Genomic DNA, 16,991 nt, shown 5'->3' on the forward strand with positions numbered 1-16,991 from the left:
TGAAAAATTTGGCAACAGAAAAACTTTATATATACCTATTTTATATACCTATATACCTGGGTTTGCATAAAAATTTCTCCAGCAAAAAGGGGTTGCCAGTGGACAAAAAGTTTAAGAAGCCCTGTTCTAGTGAGGGATGGAGGAAGGGCATCAAGAAGTGGACCCCAAGGGCAGCTAGGTGGCGCAGTGGATGGAGCACCGGCCCTGGAGTCAGGAGTACCTGAGTTCAAATCCGACCTCAGACACTTGACACTTACTAGCTGTGTGACCCTGGGCAAGTCACTTAACCCACATTGCCCAGCCAAAAAAAAAAAAAAGAAGTGGGCCCCATTGCTGGGGCCTACTACTGCCCTACTGTGATGGCCTCAGACACTTACTAGCTGTGTGACCCTGGGCAAGACACTTAATGGTTGCCTGCCTCAATTTCCTCATTTGTAAAGTGGGGATAATAATAGCACTTACCTCCCAGGGTTGTTATATGTGTATAAAAATAATATCTTTACAAACCTAAAAGCAAACCCTAGTTATTATATTCCAGGTGGCTGAGCTAAAAAAAAAGCTAATGAAAAAATAAGAAGTTGTGTATAAAGAGGCCTGTGGAGATGCTCTTATTTTGTGATAATGGAATGCTTTTCATTTTTTTAATGAATCAATTGTTTTAAAAAATTGGAATAGCAGCATGGAAAGAGTATGGGAGTCATTGTCGTAGACCTGAGATTGAATCTCAGCTTTGTCCTTGGTTAGTTGTAGAAATAGTCCCTGCTCTCAAGAGTTCACATTCTACTGGGGGGATACAAAGTGTGTGTGTGTGTGTGTGTGTGTGTGTTTACACACACACACACACACACACACACAAATAAATATAATAAATTGTGTGTTTTACATATAGGAAAAACAAGGAAGAAATTATCCCTGCCCTAAAGGAGTTCACATTGTATTGGAGGATACAATACTCCTACAAGGCATGGTGGTCAGAAGTGATACAGGCAACTCTCAAGGTCTCTCTTTAGAGAGACCACTGGCACAGGACTGGCCAGCATGGCATGCCTGCATCAAAGAAGGTTCTGTGCTCCATGAGCAAAGCAGAATTGCAGTAGCTCAAAAGAAATGTGACATATCTCTGCTCCAAATGTCCATATGGGCTATTTGTGTGGGACCTATGGTAGAGTCTTCCAAGCCTGTATTGGTCTGATTGGCAATAGTTGGACACACTGTACTTGATGCCAACATAGTGATGTCATCATGGTCCTCTTCGAGAATGAAGGGTGTGTATATATGTATATGTGTGTATATACACATCCACGTGTGTCTATATGTACATTCCACTACCACCTTTCTGAGCCTTTGTTTTCTTATTTGTAAAATAGGGCCAATGATACAGTACTTGCACCAACTATCTCCCAGGATTCTAGCAAAGAAAAGTACCTTGTGAACCTCAAAGGACTAGAAAGAATGATTAATATTTATAAATATTATCTAAGTTTAATTGAATCAACAAATCAACAGGTACTTATGAAGTGCCTACTATGTGCCAGGTACCAGAGATACAGGTAGAAAGAACCAAACAATCCTGAATAGCAAAATATTTCCTCAATTCTGGGTATCTCACCTGAACAGAGGAAGTGAAGGCAGGAACCATATTTGGGAGTGGGGGTTGGGGAAGTGAAGGGACCCTTCTTCTTCTCCCCCTGAGAACATTTATTTACACCCCACCCCTACCCCCACTCTTTTTCTCTCCTTCCCTCTCCCCTTGATAGGACTAGCGGGTGGGTGCGGGGGTAGGGTTAGCAGAATGTAGAGGCAGACAGTCGTCCTCCCTTAAGGTGGCATAGTGGAAACGGCACTGGACTTGGAGGCAGGAAAACCTGAGTTCCAATTCTGTCTCAAATACTTAAGTATGTGACCTTCAAGTAAGGAATTTAACCGGTTTGGGGCTCAGTTTCCTCAGTGGGCCTCTAAATCTAAGCTTCTCCCAACTCAGCACTGCCTTTTCACTCGTGTGACCTTAAGCAAATCTTTTCCACTTTCCAGGCCTCAGTTTCCCCACTCACAACATGGGGGGGGGCGTGTCTGTACTGGATGATCTCAAAGATCTCTTCCATCTCGTTCTCGTGGAATTCCCTGGGTCAGCAGAGCAGGGAAAGGCGGGGTAGCTGGGGCCGAAGCCCCTTAGCGGGACTCTCTCCAGCAAACTGGATCTGCGCTGGGCGGCTCCGGATGGGAGGAGTCTTAAGGGCGGGGGCTGTAGTCTAGCGTGACCACAGCGGGCTCCGAGGAAGGCGGAAGGAGCCCAGGGGGACGAAGCGGCTTCTCGAAGCCGAGCCCGAGGAAGGCGGACAGCTTGGGAGTGGAGCCCCGGACCCAGAGCGGCCATGGAGGCAGGGCTGCTCCTGCAGTTCTGCAACTGGAGCACGCTAGTGGTGTGCATGGTCATCAAGTTCCCTCAGATCTTCGCCCTGCTTTCCGCCAAGAGCTCGCGGGGTCTCAGCCTGAAAAGTTTGGTTCTGGAGCTGGCTGGGTAAGGATGGAGACGGGGACCAGGACTGGGCCAGGGGCCAGGGGCCAGGGGCCAGGGGCCGGCCGTATGCGTCGTCCGAGACAATACCCTTACTCGACTAAGAGAGGTTTAACTCTTCCTGCTTTGCCCTTATAGGAGCAATCGGTGGATGATTTGGGCTCTCTTTAAGGAAAAAACAAAACAAAACAACACCTTACAATTAGACCTGCTCCAAAGTGGAATGTGCTGTACTAAGTGGTAGTGAGTTTTGGGTCACCGGAGGTATTCAAGGGGGAAAATACCTGGATGGCTTCTGAGATCTCTTCGAACTTTGAGATTCAAACCGCCACCCCCTCCCTTTGCCCTGAGCACTGGGGGCGAAGGGGACCCGTCGGGGGTCCGGGAAGGAGAGAGCTCCTAGACCAAGAGCTGGGAATAAGCCCTCCCTCCTGTGGGAGGTTCCCAGGGACTAGGTCTAAATGGCAGGCTCAGGGTGTGGCCTAAGCTGGGTGCACGCCCTGTCTGCTCTGTTAAATGTTTCTCCCTCTCTTGTCTTCCCCTCGCTTGGTACGTACAAGAAATATTGTGGATACTTGTGGCAACTTGTAATGTTAGTTATAGCTTTGGGAGCCGCACGAGTCATTTTACTTTTAAGAACTTCAGTTTAGGCATCGGCCAAATTATAGCATCTATAGTAATTAATTCAGTTCACCTCAGTGCTTAAGTAATGGGAGCTTAATAAATATCTACTTGTCTTTTGTTGATGGATAGGAATACAAAGACAAAACCCAAACAGCTCCGCCTGAAAGGATCTTGCCTTCTATCTGGGGGCTATAACACTGTACGTAGTTTTAAACATTTGGGGAAGGGGTCCGGACGTCTGGCTTCATCAGATTGCAGAAGGGGAGCATGGTACTAACTTAGAACCTTTGTACTAGGCGGTCTCTGAGGTATTTTCCTCTTCATCTGTGATCCATATAAATACAAGGCAATTTGTAAATACCAGCAAAGAGTTCTAGCCTGTGGGAGAAGAGAAGGAAGATGATTGTTAAACTAAGCATTGAAAGAAGAGTATTCTGGGAGGTGTGGCTAATTTAGCCTAATTTACCTCTGGGAAGCTAGAACATCCAGTTAAGTGAAAGGTCATTAAGCCGTCTTGATGGGAACACAGAGTCGATGAAGTGGAGGAATCAATCAATCAATCAATCAATCAATAAGCACTTATTAAACACCTCTATGCCAGGCACAGTGCTAAATTCTGGGGATACCCCCCCCAAAAAAAGAGTCAAAAGACAGCCCCTGCTCTCCTGGGGAAGCTTACAGTTTAATGGAGTAGTCCATGAAATAAGGCTGAAAAGTTAGGTTGGAGCCATGTTAGGGAACACCCCAAGTAAGGCATAAGAGGTTGTATGTAGGCAACCCTTAAGAGTATTTGAGTAGGGAAATGATATGATCAAAGGCATGTCCTAAGAGATTTTTGTTTTGCAACAGTGTGGCCCACTATAATCTGTTTTCCCCTCACCCACTTTGTAGCCAAATTGGAGTACTCCTAGCTCCACATTTATTTCCCCACCTTTATGCATTCGTGCAAGCTGTCTCTCTTTGGAATATGCATCCTCCTCAAACCCTGCCTTTCAGAGTCATTCTCCTTTAAAGATCTGTTCAGATGTCACCACATCTTTCTTGGAAATCTTCCATGGTTTGCCTAGTTGTTGGTATCCTCTTCCTCTTAAAAATTTCCCAGCCCATATTTGCTCTCTTTCTTGTCTCCACTCATCAGCTCCCATGGATTCAATGATCATCTCTCTGCTGATAATTTTGAAATCTGCTTAGGCAGCCCAAACAGCTTTGCTGACCTCCAGTTTTGCATCTCCAGCTGCCTTTTGAATATCTTGAATATCATAGACATGGTAAACTCAGAATATCCAAAGTTAGACTTAGTATTCCAGACTCTTCCTTCTTCCTACTTACTTCCTCTTACTGTTGAGGATGCCACTGACTTCCCCGATCACTGAGGATCACAGCCTGGGTGTCCATATTTGAATCTTCCTCGTCTCTTACCCTCCAAAACCATTATGTTGCCAAAGCCTGTTGGTTTTACCTTCCTATCATCTCTCAAATATGCCCCCTTCTCTCCTCTGACTACCACTATGCTGGTGAAGGCCCTTGTTACCTCATGCCTAGACTATTGCAATAGTCTTCTGTCAGATATACCTGGATCAGGGCTCTTCCTGACTCAGTCCTGCCCTGTCATGCTCTCTGCCATCTGGTGACCTCACCTAGTGTCCTCACTGTTTCACAAAACACTCCACCTCCTGACTGCCTTTTTTTTTTTAATTTTTAATTTTTTAATTTTTTAAATTTTTGGTGGGCAATGGGGGTTAAGTGACTTGCCCAGGGTCACACAGCTAGTAAGTATCAAGTGTCAGAGGCTGGATTTGAACTCAGGTACTCCTGAATCCAGGGCCAGTGCTTTATCTACTGTGCCACATAGCTGCCCCCCTGACTGCCTTTTAACACTGGCTGGTTCCCTTTGTCGGGAGTACCCTCCCTCCACACCTGCCTTCCAGCTTCTAATCCCCTCTTCTGTTAGAGACTTTCTCCCCTTTGCCCTCAATTGCTAATGCTTTCCCTCATACATTACCTCCAGTTTACTTTGTGTCCCTCGTTAGGATGTGAAGGGCATGCCTGGTTTTTGCCTTTGTAGCATCTCCAGGGTTTAGCAAGGTGCCTGGTACATAGTAAGTACTTAATAAGTTGGTTTTTACTTGTTTGAGGTCAGAGGCTATTGAATTTTTGTTCACTGGGCCTTGCAAATAGTAGGTGGTTAATAAATATTTATTGCATTGAACTGAACTAGAAGGATTAAAGGGGCCTAGGACTAGAGCTGAAAGGGGCCTCTTAGACCAGGGCTTCTTAAACACTCGAGACCCCTTTTCACCTGAGAAATTTTTACATGATCCTGGGTATAGGATATATATTTTATATAGATATATAAAATAGGTATACAAATCAAACATTTACTATCCAACTTTTTGGGACCCCCCACATTTGGTTACCCACAGTTTAAGAAGCTTTCTCTTAGACCATGTAATCCCTTATTTTACATGTGAAGAAACTGAGGCTCAGAGAGGTTAATGACTTGACCAAGGTCACACAGAGAGTAAACATCACAGAAATTATTTGAACCCAGGTCTTTTAACTCCAGAGACCTACTCTTTCCACAATACCAGACAGCATCAGTCTCCTCGTCCATCTTTTTGATCGTTTTCTCAAGAGGAAACTGAAATCAAGAGAGACAAAGTAACTTGCCCCAAGGTCACTCTGGTGACAGAACCAGGTCTGACGTTTAGGCCTCCTGGTCAGTGCCCTTTTCATCATAACACACATTCCCTGAGTCAGTAGCTCCACATAATGTACAGTGTCTGCTGGCATTCAGTGTCATAGGAGACACAGATGATATCTGCCCTAGAGAAACTGATGGTTTGGTCTGAGGGGGCAAGATACACAAACATGAAATGCATCGGAAAATAATCCAGTGCAAGGAAATCTATCATCTGTTCCTACCCTCAATGATACTACTTTATTCGATGTCGTGTTCTACCAGAGCATCCCAGGTGAGGCAGCATGGTTGTAGAGAAGGTGAGTATCAGAGATCTGGGTTTAACATCTGCCTCAACTTCCCTGTTGTGTGGTGTTGGGCAGATCATTAATGGTGTCTTTGCTTCATATCTCTGATGACTCCCAGAGAGTAGGTGCTTCATATGTGTGTGTTAAATTGAATTCATTTGAACATTTGCACAATAGCAACATGGGGGTAGGGAGATCTTTGTCCTGCTTACCTCACAGTTGGGAGATTTCCGTGAGATAATGGATCTGACTGAGCATTCTCCATAGACTAAAGTGCCTTACAAATGTAAAGGTTTTTTAAAAATTAATAATACATAACATAATGTCATTTGGATTAAGTGCCCGCTGGTAGAGATTGCTTTCTCAACCTTTCTTCTGCTTTGCTTCTCTGAATTGTTTATTCCTTTGGCTTTTGAATGCTTCCTTCTTCCCCTACCTGCTTTTAAGATGTAGATGTCAGTGGGAGTGGGGACGTTGTTTTTTTAATCCATTCATTTCCTGTGAGCACTCTCCCCAAAAGTCTACTTAACAGACTCCTTAATAGTTTATTCTTAGGGCCTGAGGGAGTGGGATAAAAGATAAAGACCTTAGAACACCTGGTTCTGAACTGGAAGGATTCTTACTAATCCCCTAATGCCAGTGCTTTAGAAAGCATCCACCCAAACCTTGTGAGGTAAGGAGTATAAACATTTTTTTTTTTTTTTTTGGTGAGGCAATTGGGGTTAAGTGACTTGCCCAGGGTCACACAGCTAGTAACTGTTAAGTGTCTGAGTCTGGATTTGAACTCAGGTCCTCTTGAATCCAGGGCCAGTGCCCTATCCACTGCGCCACCTAGCTGCCCCACAAGTATAAACATTTTTATCCCCATTTTACAGATGTGGAAACTGAAGCCCAGAGAGAAAGTGACTTGCCCACAGTCACAGATAGTAAATAAATGTAGAGTTGAGATTTCTCTAATTCCAAATCCATGTTTTTTCTACTGCATTACATTGGCTCCACACTCCTTACTTAGCATGGTATTCAAGACTCTTCACAGTCTGTCTCCAGTCTACCTTTCCAAACTTCTTGTTGAGTATTTCAGTAGTGACCTCATCTAAGGTTTGAGATACTGGAGTTGGTTTGCCATTTCCTTCTCCAGCCCATTTTAGAGATGAGGAAATTGAGGCAAACAGGGTCACATGGTTGGTAAGTTGTCTGAGGCTTACTGACTCCAGGACTAGCAAGGATTCTTATCCATTGTGCCTCTTACCTGCCTTTTCAGCCTTGCATTCCCTAGTAAATGGATATATTTCTTTTCTGTTCTGGTTTGTACTGTAATCTTTGAGCAGGACAGACCAGGTGGCTCAGTGGATAGAGTGCTGGGCCTTGAATCAGGAAGACCTTTCTTCCCAAATTCTAACACTTGATAGCTGAGTGACCTTGGGCAAGTCACTTTACCTCTGTTTGCCTTAATCCATTGAAGAGGGAAATGGCAAACTACTCCAGCATCTTTGCCAAGAAAACCCCATGTCACATATGACTGAACAAGCAACAACAACTCTGCTCAGGGTCATTTTGAGATCAGACCTGAATTGCTTTTGGGAAAATGATGAAAAATCATATTTCTTAAGCTGCAAAGCTTAATGTACAAAGAAGTCAAAGACATGGTTTCCTACCTCAAAGGGTTTGTGATGGAGTCAGGGAGCTGAGACAGAAAAAGATCATTAATTTTTTTTTTTTAAGTGAGGCAGTTGGGGTTGAGTGACTTGCCCAAGGTCACACAGCTAATAAGTGTCTGAGGCCGGATTTGAACTCAGGTACTCCTGACTCCAGGGCCAGTGCTCTATCCACTACGCCACCTAGCTGCCACAAGATCATTAAATTTTACTCTCATAGCAGTTCTTCTTTCCTAACTACATTCATTTCAATAAGTACTTATTGAAAATACTGTTATCACAGAGTTGTGAGAACTGAATGAGATAACCTGCACAAAGCACTTTGCAAACAGTACTAGAGAAATGCTATTATTTTACTTTTACTTCTACTACCAGGGAAGCTAGGTGGCACAGTGAATGGAGCATTGACCCTGAAGTTGGGAGAATCTGAGTTCAAATCTCACCTCAGACAGTTACTAGCTGTGTGACCCTAGGCAAGTCTCTTAATCCCAATTGCCTTAAATCCAGAGCCATCTCCAATTGTCTTGATATATAATCTTGCCATTGGATCCACATCTCTGGAGGAGAGAGCGAGGTTTGTGACTTTGCACAGCCCTGCTCACTTAAATCCAATTCACTGTAAGTCATGACATCACCCTGATTGACATGGGCCTCTTTGAGAACAAAAGACAAACAACAATTTCCACTACCTACTTTTCTTCTCTTCCTTTGCCATAATTTCCTCATGTAAAATGAGCAAACTGGACTAAATAATCCCTGAAAGCCCATTTCACTGTAAATCCTGTGATTCTGCAAGCTATTCAGCCCTATTACCTGAACCACCCTCTATGATAAACATGTTGGGGGTGGTGGTGGTAAAAAAGGTGATATGAGACTGGGAAGTTTGTGCATTTGTCTTAAGGCTGTTTCAAATGGAAAGTCTTGGTCACCTCCTTTAAATGTGCAATTTGGGCATGGCTTTGCACACATCACTCAGAAAAATGAAGTTCTAAATCCAGCTGTGTCCTAATCGTTGTCCGGGAATGAGAGTGGCTCACTAAACTGAGTGTTTTCTTTCCTTTTGAGCTATTTTTGTCTTGTCAAAATGTATTTATACATCTCCAAAACTAAGTCCAGTTTCCTTTTCCTTTTTAGGCAAGCAAGATTAAGTGAATTGCCCAGGGTCACACAGGTAATAAGTATCTGAGGCCAGATTTTAACTTATTTCCTCCTGACTCCAGAGCCAGTGCTCTATCCACCAGCTGCCTCTTCCTATCCTTTCCCCTCCATTCAGCCCTCATCAAAAACCAACTAAAAGGGGCAGCTAGGTTGTGCAGTGAATAGAGCACCGGCCCTGGATTCAGGAGGACTCGAGTTCAAATCCGGCTTCAGACACTAAATACTTACTAGCTGTGTGACTGGGCAAGTCACTTAACCCCAATTGCCACACACACACACACACACACACACACACACACACACACATATGCACGCACAAAAAGCCAACTCAAATATCACCTCTTCTATTTCGCTTTTCCTGATCATTCCAAGTGGAAGAGGAAGTGTATACAGTAGAAAGAACACTGAATTTTGAGTCAGAGGACCTGGGTTCAAATCTTGGCTCTGCTACTTATTTTTCTTGGCCTCAGTTTCCTCATCTGAAAATGCAGGGATTAGTTGCAGCCTGGATTTGGTCGAGTAATAGTTTGCCAACTACTGGACTTGAGAGATGATCATAAACATCCATGAATTTCTTTTCAGCTCTAGTTTTATGAAGTGGACTTTCCCTCCTATGAATCACCTTATTGAATAGTGCCTTACACAGAATAGGCCTTTAGTACTATATTAGCATAAATTATGTTGGAAAGGACCTAAGAGTTGATCTCATCTAAATCCTTCATTTTGTATGGTTTTTATTATAAAGATGGAGGGCAGCTAGCAGGCACAGTGGATAGAGTGCTGGGCCTGGAGTCCTGAGTTCAAATTTGACCTTAGACACTTACTAGCTATGTGATCCTGGGCAAGTGACAATCCTGTTTGCCTCAGTTTCCTCATATGTAAAATGAGCTGGAGAAGGAAATAGCAAACCAATCCAGTATCTTTGCCAAGAAAACCTCAAAGAGTTGGATATCGGGGCAGCTAGGTGGCACAGTGGTTAAAGCACTGGCCCTGGATTCAGGAGGACCTGAGTTCAAATCTGGCCTCAGACACTTGACACTTACTAGCTGTGTGACCCTGGGCAAGTCACTTAACCCCCATTGCCCCACTCCCCCCCCAAAAAAGTTGGATATTACTGAAACAGGAGAGGTTAAGTGACTTCCCAAGGTCCCACAAATAGTCAAGTGGCAAAGCCAAGATCTTGAATCTGGTTCCTGACTAATCCAGAACACTCTTTCCCCTGCTTCTCTGATACTTAGTTCTTGTTGCCTTGAATCAAGCCTTCTGTTCCTATACTTTCCATAGCCTTTTTATTACATACCACCTTGTGCTGCAGTTATTTGTTTCACTCTTTCCTTCTGTATTAGATTCTTCCTCATCTCTGAATTCCCTACAGGGCCTTGCACATAGTAGGTACTCAACAAATATTTATGAAATAGATGAATTTCCTTCTGAATCCTCAGTTGATTGTGAGAGAATTGGAGAATGCCTGAAATGGAAGAGACCTTGGACCATTAAGTGAGCTTCCCTCACCATAGCCCAGGGAGCAGGGAACAGTACAATACAACTATTGCTGGACCCATTTTACAGAGGAACCTGAAAGAGAGCTGGGGAGGAAGGTGAAGCACAACCTGAATGCAGGTCTTGTCTCCAGAACCAGTTGCTTTTTCCAGCACAAGGCTCAAAAGCAAAAGAAAACAAATCCTAACTTGTGAGTTAATCCATGAAGAAACTGATCATAAATAAAAATGCTAGTCTGGCTGTGCTTTTTCTCTCTCTTCCCCACTCCCCCCTCCTCCCCTGGATTCAGTTTCTAAGTTATTATGCCTGTAAAGTATCCACCAGTTATGTTTCTTGAACAGTGGTAGTCTTTGCTGAAGCCTGTTTTTCTAGATTGAATGACCAGGTTGGGCTAAAGGATTGGGCCCTTGCTTTAGATCTGGCATGGTGAAGTCACTTAATCCTACTGTTAAACTACTCAGGTTTCAGAGTTCCTCTGTTCCCACCTTCTCACGAGGACATTGGCAAGAATGAAGCAAAGAAGCATTCTTGGTCCCCCTGAGGGAAGGGGAGGGTCAGTGAATCAGCAACTGAAGTGAGCACCTGCTTAGGTGCCTCCCACCAGAACAAGGTATCCTGAAAGATACCTGAGAAACAGGCTGCAGGCAGTGTACTGGACTGGGTGTCAGGAAACCTGGGGTCTAGATCTGATTCACTAATGACTATAATAATACAGTAGTACAGGGGACCTGACCTCAAATCCTACCTCTGGCAATTGTTACTCATGTGACGATGAGCACATTTGATCTCCTTGGCCTTAGTTTCTTCATCTGTAAAAGAAGATAGTCGGATTACTACTACTGCTACTGCTGCTGCTGCTGCTACTACTATTACTACTGATGTGGGATAGAATTTGGGGTCAAACTGCTGCTGCTGCTGCTGCTGCTGCTGCTGCTGCTGCTGCTGCTGCTGCTGCTGCTGCTACTGCTGCTGCTATCTCTACCACTACAACCACCTCTCACTTCCAAAGTGCTTTAGCATCTGCAAAGTCCTATTAACATATATCTCACAAGAACTTTGTGTGGTGGATGCTATTCCAATTTTACAGATATAAAGAAACCAGCTGAGAGATTAGGTGACTTGCCCAGGGTACACAGATAAGAGTCTGAGACAGGAATGGAACTCAGGTCTTCCTGTACTTGATAGGTGCTAAGGTCCCTTCCTGCTCTGTATCTGAGTTCAGCTGTTTGATTTTTTTAGGCAAGTACTTTCTCCCATCTGGGTTTCATTTTCCTCCACCTATACAATGAAGAGGCTGAACTACATAATCTCTTAAGGTCCCTCCCAACTCTAATACTCTAGAATTCTATGTTCTTGACAGTCTGATAAGAGGAACAGCAAATTGTGTGTGTGTGTGTGTGTGTGTGTGTGTGTGTACTTTATCATATATATAGGATGTTCCAAAAATCTCAGTATCCTTTTTTTTTATTTGTGGGGATATGGGGGTTAAGTGACTTGCCCAGGGCCACACAGCTAGTAAGTGTCAAGTGTCTGAGGCCAGATTTGAACTCAGGTACTCCTGAATCCAGGGCTGAATCCACTGTGCCACCTAGCTGCCCCTCAGTATACTTTTAAGCTTTTAAAGCTTATACATACATAGATACACATGTATGTGTGTATAAGCATAATTAGATTAGCACATTCAACATCCATAAATATATAAAGGGTGTTCCAAGAGTCAGTAAAGTTTTAATTTTTAGTAGCTTAAACTTCATTAAATTTTGGGGGATGCCCTAAATATATGATGACCTGTAGTCCATTATCTATCTGTCTGTCTATAAATCTTTTTTTTTCTTTTTTTTTTTTTAAGTGAGGCAATTGGGGTTAAGTGACTTTGCCCAGGGTCACACAGCTAGTAAGTGTCAAGGCTCTGAGGCCGGATTTGAACTCAGGTCCTTCTGAATCTAGGGCCCGCGCTTTATCCACTGCGCCACCTAGCTGCCCTATAAATCTTAAATGAATGAAAAGCCTTTGTACAGGTGCAAACATATAGTTAAATCCCTCCTGTTTTTCTTCTAAAAGGAAGAAAATACTTGAAACTGATTCACTTCAACAAAATGCCAAAGGAGTGGGGGCGGGATGGCAGTGCCATGCAGGCTGTTCTCTTTCCTTTTGCCTATTTGTGGCTGTGGCTCTTTAATAGGATTTCCAAATGTTTTAGATACTTTATCTCTTTAGTTTCACTCTAGCCCCAAGTGAGATAGATAGGCAGGTCAAAAGTTCTAGGTTTAGAGGTAGATTTACAGTTGGGAAGGGACATCAGAGATCCTCTAGTCCAATCCCATGCAGTACAGCAAGAATTCTTATTCACTAAATACTGGGAGTGAAAAAAGACAAAAAATGAAGTTCATCTTGTTCCTTGGGAGTGTCCATTCTATTGGGGGTGGGGAGGAGAGAGACATGCTTAGAAGATAGAAAATACACAGATAGGTATGTATCATAAGTATTCAAAAAGCAATTACAAAGTAAGTGGGGTGGGGAACCATTAATAACTGAGGGAATCCTGAATGGCCTCTGTAGCCTTGGGTCCTGGGCAAGGTCTTAAAGAAAATGGGGGATTCCAAGAAACAGCTCAGAAGGGAAGGCACTCTAGTAATGAGGCAAAGGCCGAAGTATATATGTATGTATGTTTGTATGAATGAATGAATGGATGGATGGATGGATGGATGGATGGATGCATGGGTGAATGGATGAATGAATGAATGAATGAATGAATGAAAAAAGCATGTGTTAGATGCTTTCTACATGCCAGGTACTATGCTAAGTGTTAGGAATACATAGGAGAAGACAACACATAAAGGGGAGCAGTGTCTAGGAAAGGGAATTTGGGTATGTAGAGTCACAGGATTGGTGCCTTGGTATATGTGAGCAAAGTAATGTAATATGAATCTGGAAAGAAGAGCTAGAGCCAGGTAGTGAAGGGCTTTTATTTATGAAACAGGAGTTTGTGTTTTATCCTAGAGAAAACAGGAAGCTACTAAAGGTTCTGGAGTCAGAAATTACTAACTCTTTCATTTTTCAAATTAAGAAACTGAGGCCCAGAAAAGTTAAGTGCTAGACCTCACAAGCATTGACATGACTTGAGGGTGGTCTTAAGGTGAGTTAATTTCCTTTGAAATTCTACTGACTCTGGGCTGGCCTTAAGACAGATCAGGCAAGGCTCTCTGGGTTTCATAGAACCCCATTATTTTCTCACAAGCCTTACACTCTCTCTTGAGTTCTAGTTCATCATCACCACCTTCTTTTTGGACATCTCTCACTGGATGTTCTCCAGGCATCCCAAGCTTAAAATGTCTGAAATAGAACTTAGTATATTTTCCCCGGATCCTCCTGCTTCCTTATTATTGTCCAAGGCATACCATTCCCCCTAGTTACCCAAATTCAAAATCTCAGTATCCTCCTCAACTCTTCACTCATTTACCCCATATCTGTTATCATATTTGTCATTGTTACTTTCACAAAATCTCTTATATCCTCAACATTCAACAAACATCACCACCACCCTTCTTTAGGACCTCATTACCTCTCACTTATTGCAGTAGCAATTTAATTGGTCTCTCTCTAGTAGTAGTGGTAGTGGTGGTGGTGGTAGTAGCAGCAGCAGTATTAGTATTTATACATAGCATTTGTTGTTGTTGTTGTTGTTGTTGTTTTTGCAGGCAATGGGGGTTAAGTGACTTGCCCAGGGTCACACAGCTAGTAAGTGTCAAGTGTCTGAGGCCGGATTTGAACTCAGGTACTCCTGAATTCAGGGCCGGTGCTTTAACCACTGCGCCACCTAGCTGCCCCTATACATAGCATTTTAAGATTTATTTAATATAGTATTTTTTTTTTTTTTGCAGGGCAATGAGGGTTAAGTGACTTGCCCAGGGTCACACAGCTAGTAAGTGTCAAGTGTCTGAGGCCGGATTTGAACTCAGGTACTCCTGAATCCAGGGCCGCTGCTTAATCCACTGTGTCACCTAGCTGCCCACTATTTAATATAGTATTAACGTTCTTGAAAAATGTTATCACAATTTACAGATAAGAAAACTGAGGCAAACAGATCAAGTGGTCTGCCTCAAGAGGTCAAGTAACTTGACCTGGGTCATGCACAGTAAGCATTTGATCTCGGGTCTTCTGATTCTAGGTTCATCTCTGCATCCTCAAGTCTCTCCTACTCAATTCATTTTCCACTCACCTGCTAAGGTGATTTTCCTAAAACACAAGTCTGCCTATGTCAGCCCTCTATTCAAAACCAAACCAAACCAAACCAGTGGTTTCCTATTAACTTCAGGATCAAATATATCTGTCATTTAAAGCTCTTTACTACTCGACACCTTTCTATAATTCCAGCCTTCTTATGCTTTCCTCCCTCTGTCTATCCTACAATGCAGACACACTGGCCTGCTTGTAGTTCCTTGAACATGAATCTTAATTTCCCATCACCATGCACTTGTACTGACTGTCCTGCATGCCTGGAATGCTCTCCTTCATTGCTGCCTCTTAGCTGGCTTCTGCATGCTCATATCCTACCTTGGGTAGGAAGCTGAGACCCTCTCCTCTCAGGTTGTCTTCCATTTACTTTGTACAGATCTTTAATGTGCCCATTTATTCACATGTCAAATCCCCCTTTAGAACAGACTTCTTGAGAAGAACAGTGACTCCTTTGGCTTTTCTTTGTATCCTCGGCATATAACACAGCACATGGCACTTAATAATAACAATGATAGCTTGTTGCTGTTCATATGACACTTAAAGATAGTTAGATGGTCTGAACTAAAATTTGACTTGAGATACTTTCTATGTGTAATGACCCTGGATAAGTCACTTGATTGATGTCTGCTTCAGTGGCCTCAACTGCACCTCTGCAAACTACAAAATAGGAATAATACATCTCTCCTTCACAGGGTTGTTGTGAGCATCAAATGAAATTATAAAGACCTTAGCACAGTGCTTGACACAAAGTAGATGCTATATAAATGCTACAAAATCCTTGTTCCTTAAAACAATTCCATGAGGTAGTTGCTGTTTTTAAAATATATATTTTAAATTTTCTTCCCAATTACATGTTAAAACAATTTAAAAACATTTTTTAAAAAGTTTAGAGTTTCAAATTCTTTTCCTCTCATAGTTGCTATTTTAATCTCCATTTTACAGGCATAAAAAACTGAGCCTGAGAAGGAGGTTAAGTAACTTGCCTAGGGTGAAACAGCCAGAAGTATTTGAGACAGGATTTGAACTCTGGTCCTTCTGACTATAAGTCTTAACATTTTGGTCATTGACTAACAATGACTGATCTTCATTTCTGAACTCTCACTAGGGACATCCCATCTAGAACCTATATAGTCCCTTTCCCTGTCTCCTTCCTTGCAGGTGGGTGGGGAGAACTGAGGGAGGTGGGAGATGAGATCCATGGCCAGGATGAAACTCTCTTATCCAAGTTTGAAACCCTCCCTATAAAGTAGTGGTTAGCTTCTGGGCTGCCAGGCCCCTTGTTGAGCCCAGCCTTCAGCCTAGCCCTAGTCAGAAACAAGATAGCAAGCAGGAAGACACAACTTAATGAGATTTACTAGCTTTCTTTTTATAAGTTCATGTTTCCTTATTGCATTTTATAGCTTGGAAAATTACAGATGGTTATTGTAAAAGTAATGAGTTGAATGCTCTGAGTTACTGAAGGACAAACATCAGGGAAATTTTTGAGGTTTATTTTCTTAAGAGCCAATGGTTCAATGAAGTTTAGAAGTGGGGTGGTGCTTCCCTAAGGAAAGAGCCCTGGATCTGGAGTCTGAAGACCTATGTTCAAATCTTGGCTCTGCCACTTAGTAGATAAGAAGTTGCTTTGGGCAAGTTTTATCTTCTGAGCCTCAGTTCCCCCCTCTGTAGAATGAGGAGGTTAGACTAGAAGACTTCAGAGTTCCCTTTCAATTCTAAATCTGTGATCCTTTGCAAAGCTCTAACTTGTCACCTAGAGGCAGTGAGGCAGTGCCAGGCCTGGAGTCAGTAAGACCCATTTTCCTGAGTTCCAGTTTGGTCTCAGATACTTATTAGCTATGTGACCCTGGATGAGTCACCTAACCATGTTTTGCCTCTGTTCCTCATCTGTAAAATGAGCTGGAGAAGGAAATGGCAAACCACTCCAATATCTCTGCCAAGAAAACACAAAATGGGGTCACAGAACCCTGTTCTAGCCATAGTCTTCTCAGAGGTTGGTTCTACAGATGATTTTTATCTTTGCTGATCAGTTCTAAAAAAAGTCCTTTCTGAGCAGAATACATTTCTTTTTTCCCATCCAGATTCCTTGTGTTTCTCCGCTACCAGAGTTATTATAGCTACCCTCTGCTGACCTACCTGGAGTACCCAATCCTCATTGCACAAGGTAATCAATATCTTTGGGGAGTTTTGGGGACTGGTCCTAGGATTTCATTGGCAAAAAGAATCTCCTGGGAGGAAACTTCCTCTAAAGATTGAGAATGGTCCCTGCTTAGCAAATTTAGCCTTAAAAAATTGCCAGGGACACTGGAGTCTTAAGT

General features: G+C 43.0%; 1 protein-coding gene across 1 annotated transcript in view; it reads left to right on the forward strand.

Annotated features, from left to right (window-relative positions):
• Positions 1–2,163: 2,163 nt before the first annotated feature.
• Positions 2,164–16,991, forward strand: part of SLC66A3 (solute carrier family 66 member 3) — a 32,074-nt gene continuing 17,246 nt past the window's right edge. Inside the window, exons 1-2 of the mRNA XM_043989250.1 lie at positions 2,164–2,518; positions 16,755–16,837. Of these exons, the coding sequence (XP_043845185.1) occupies positions 2,373–2,518; positions 16,755–16,837 (229 nt within the window). The 5' untranslated portion in view covers positions 2,164–2,372. The remainder of the gene's footprint in view (positions 2,519–16,754; positions 16,838–16,991) is intronic.

The sequence above is a fragment of the Dromiciops gliroides genome, chromosome 2, assembly GCF_019393635.1.
Source record: "Dromiciops gliroides isolate mDroGli1 chromosome 2, mDroGli1.pri, whole genome shotgun sequence".
NCBI classification, from domain to species: Eukaryota; Metazoa; Chordata; class Mammalia; order Microbiotheria; family Microbiotheriidae; genus Dromiciops; species Dromiciops gliroides.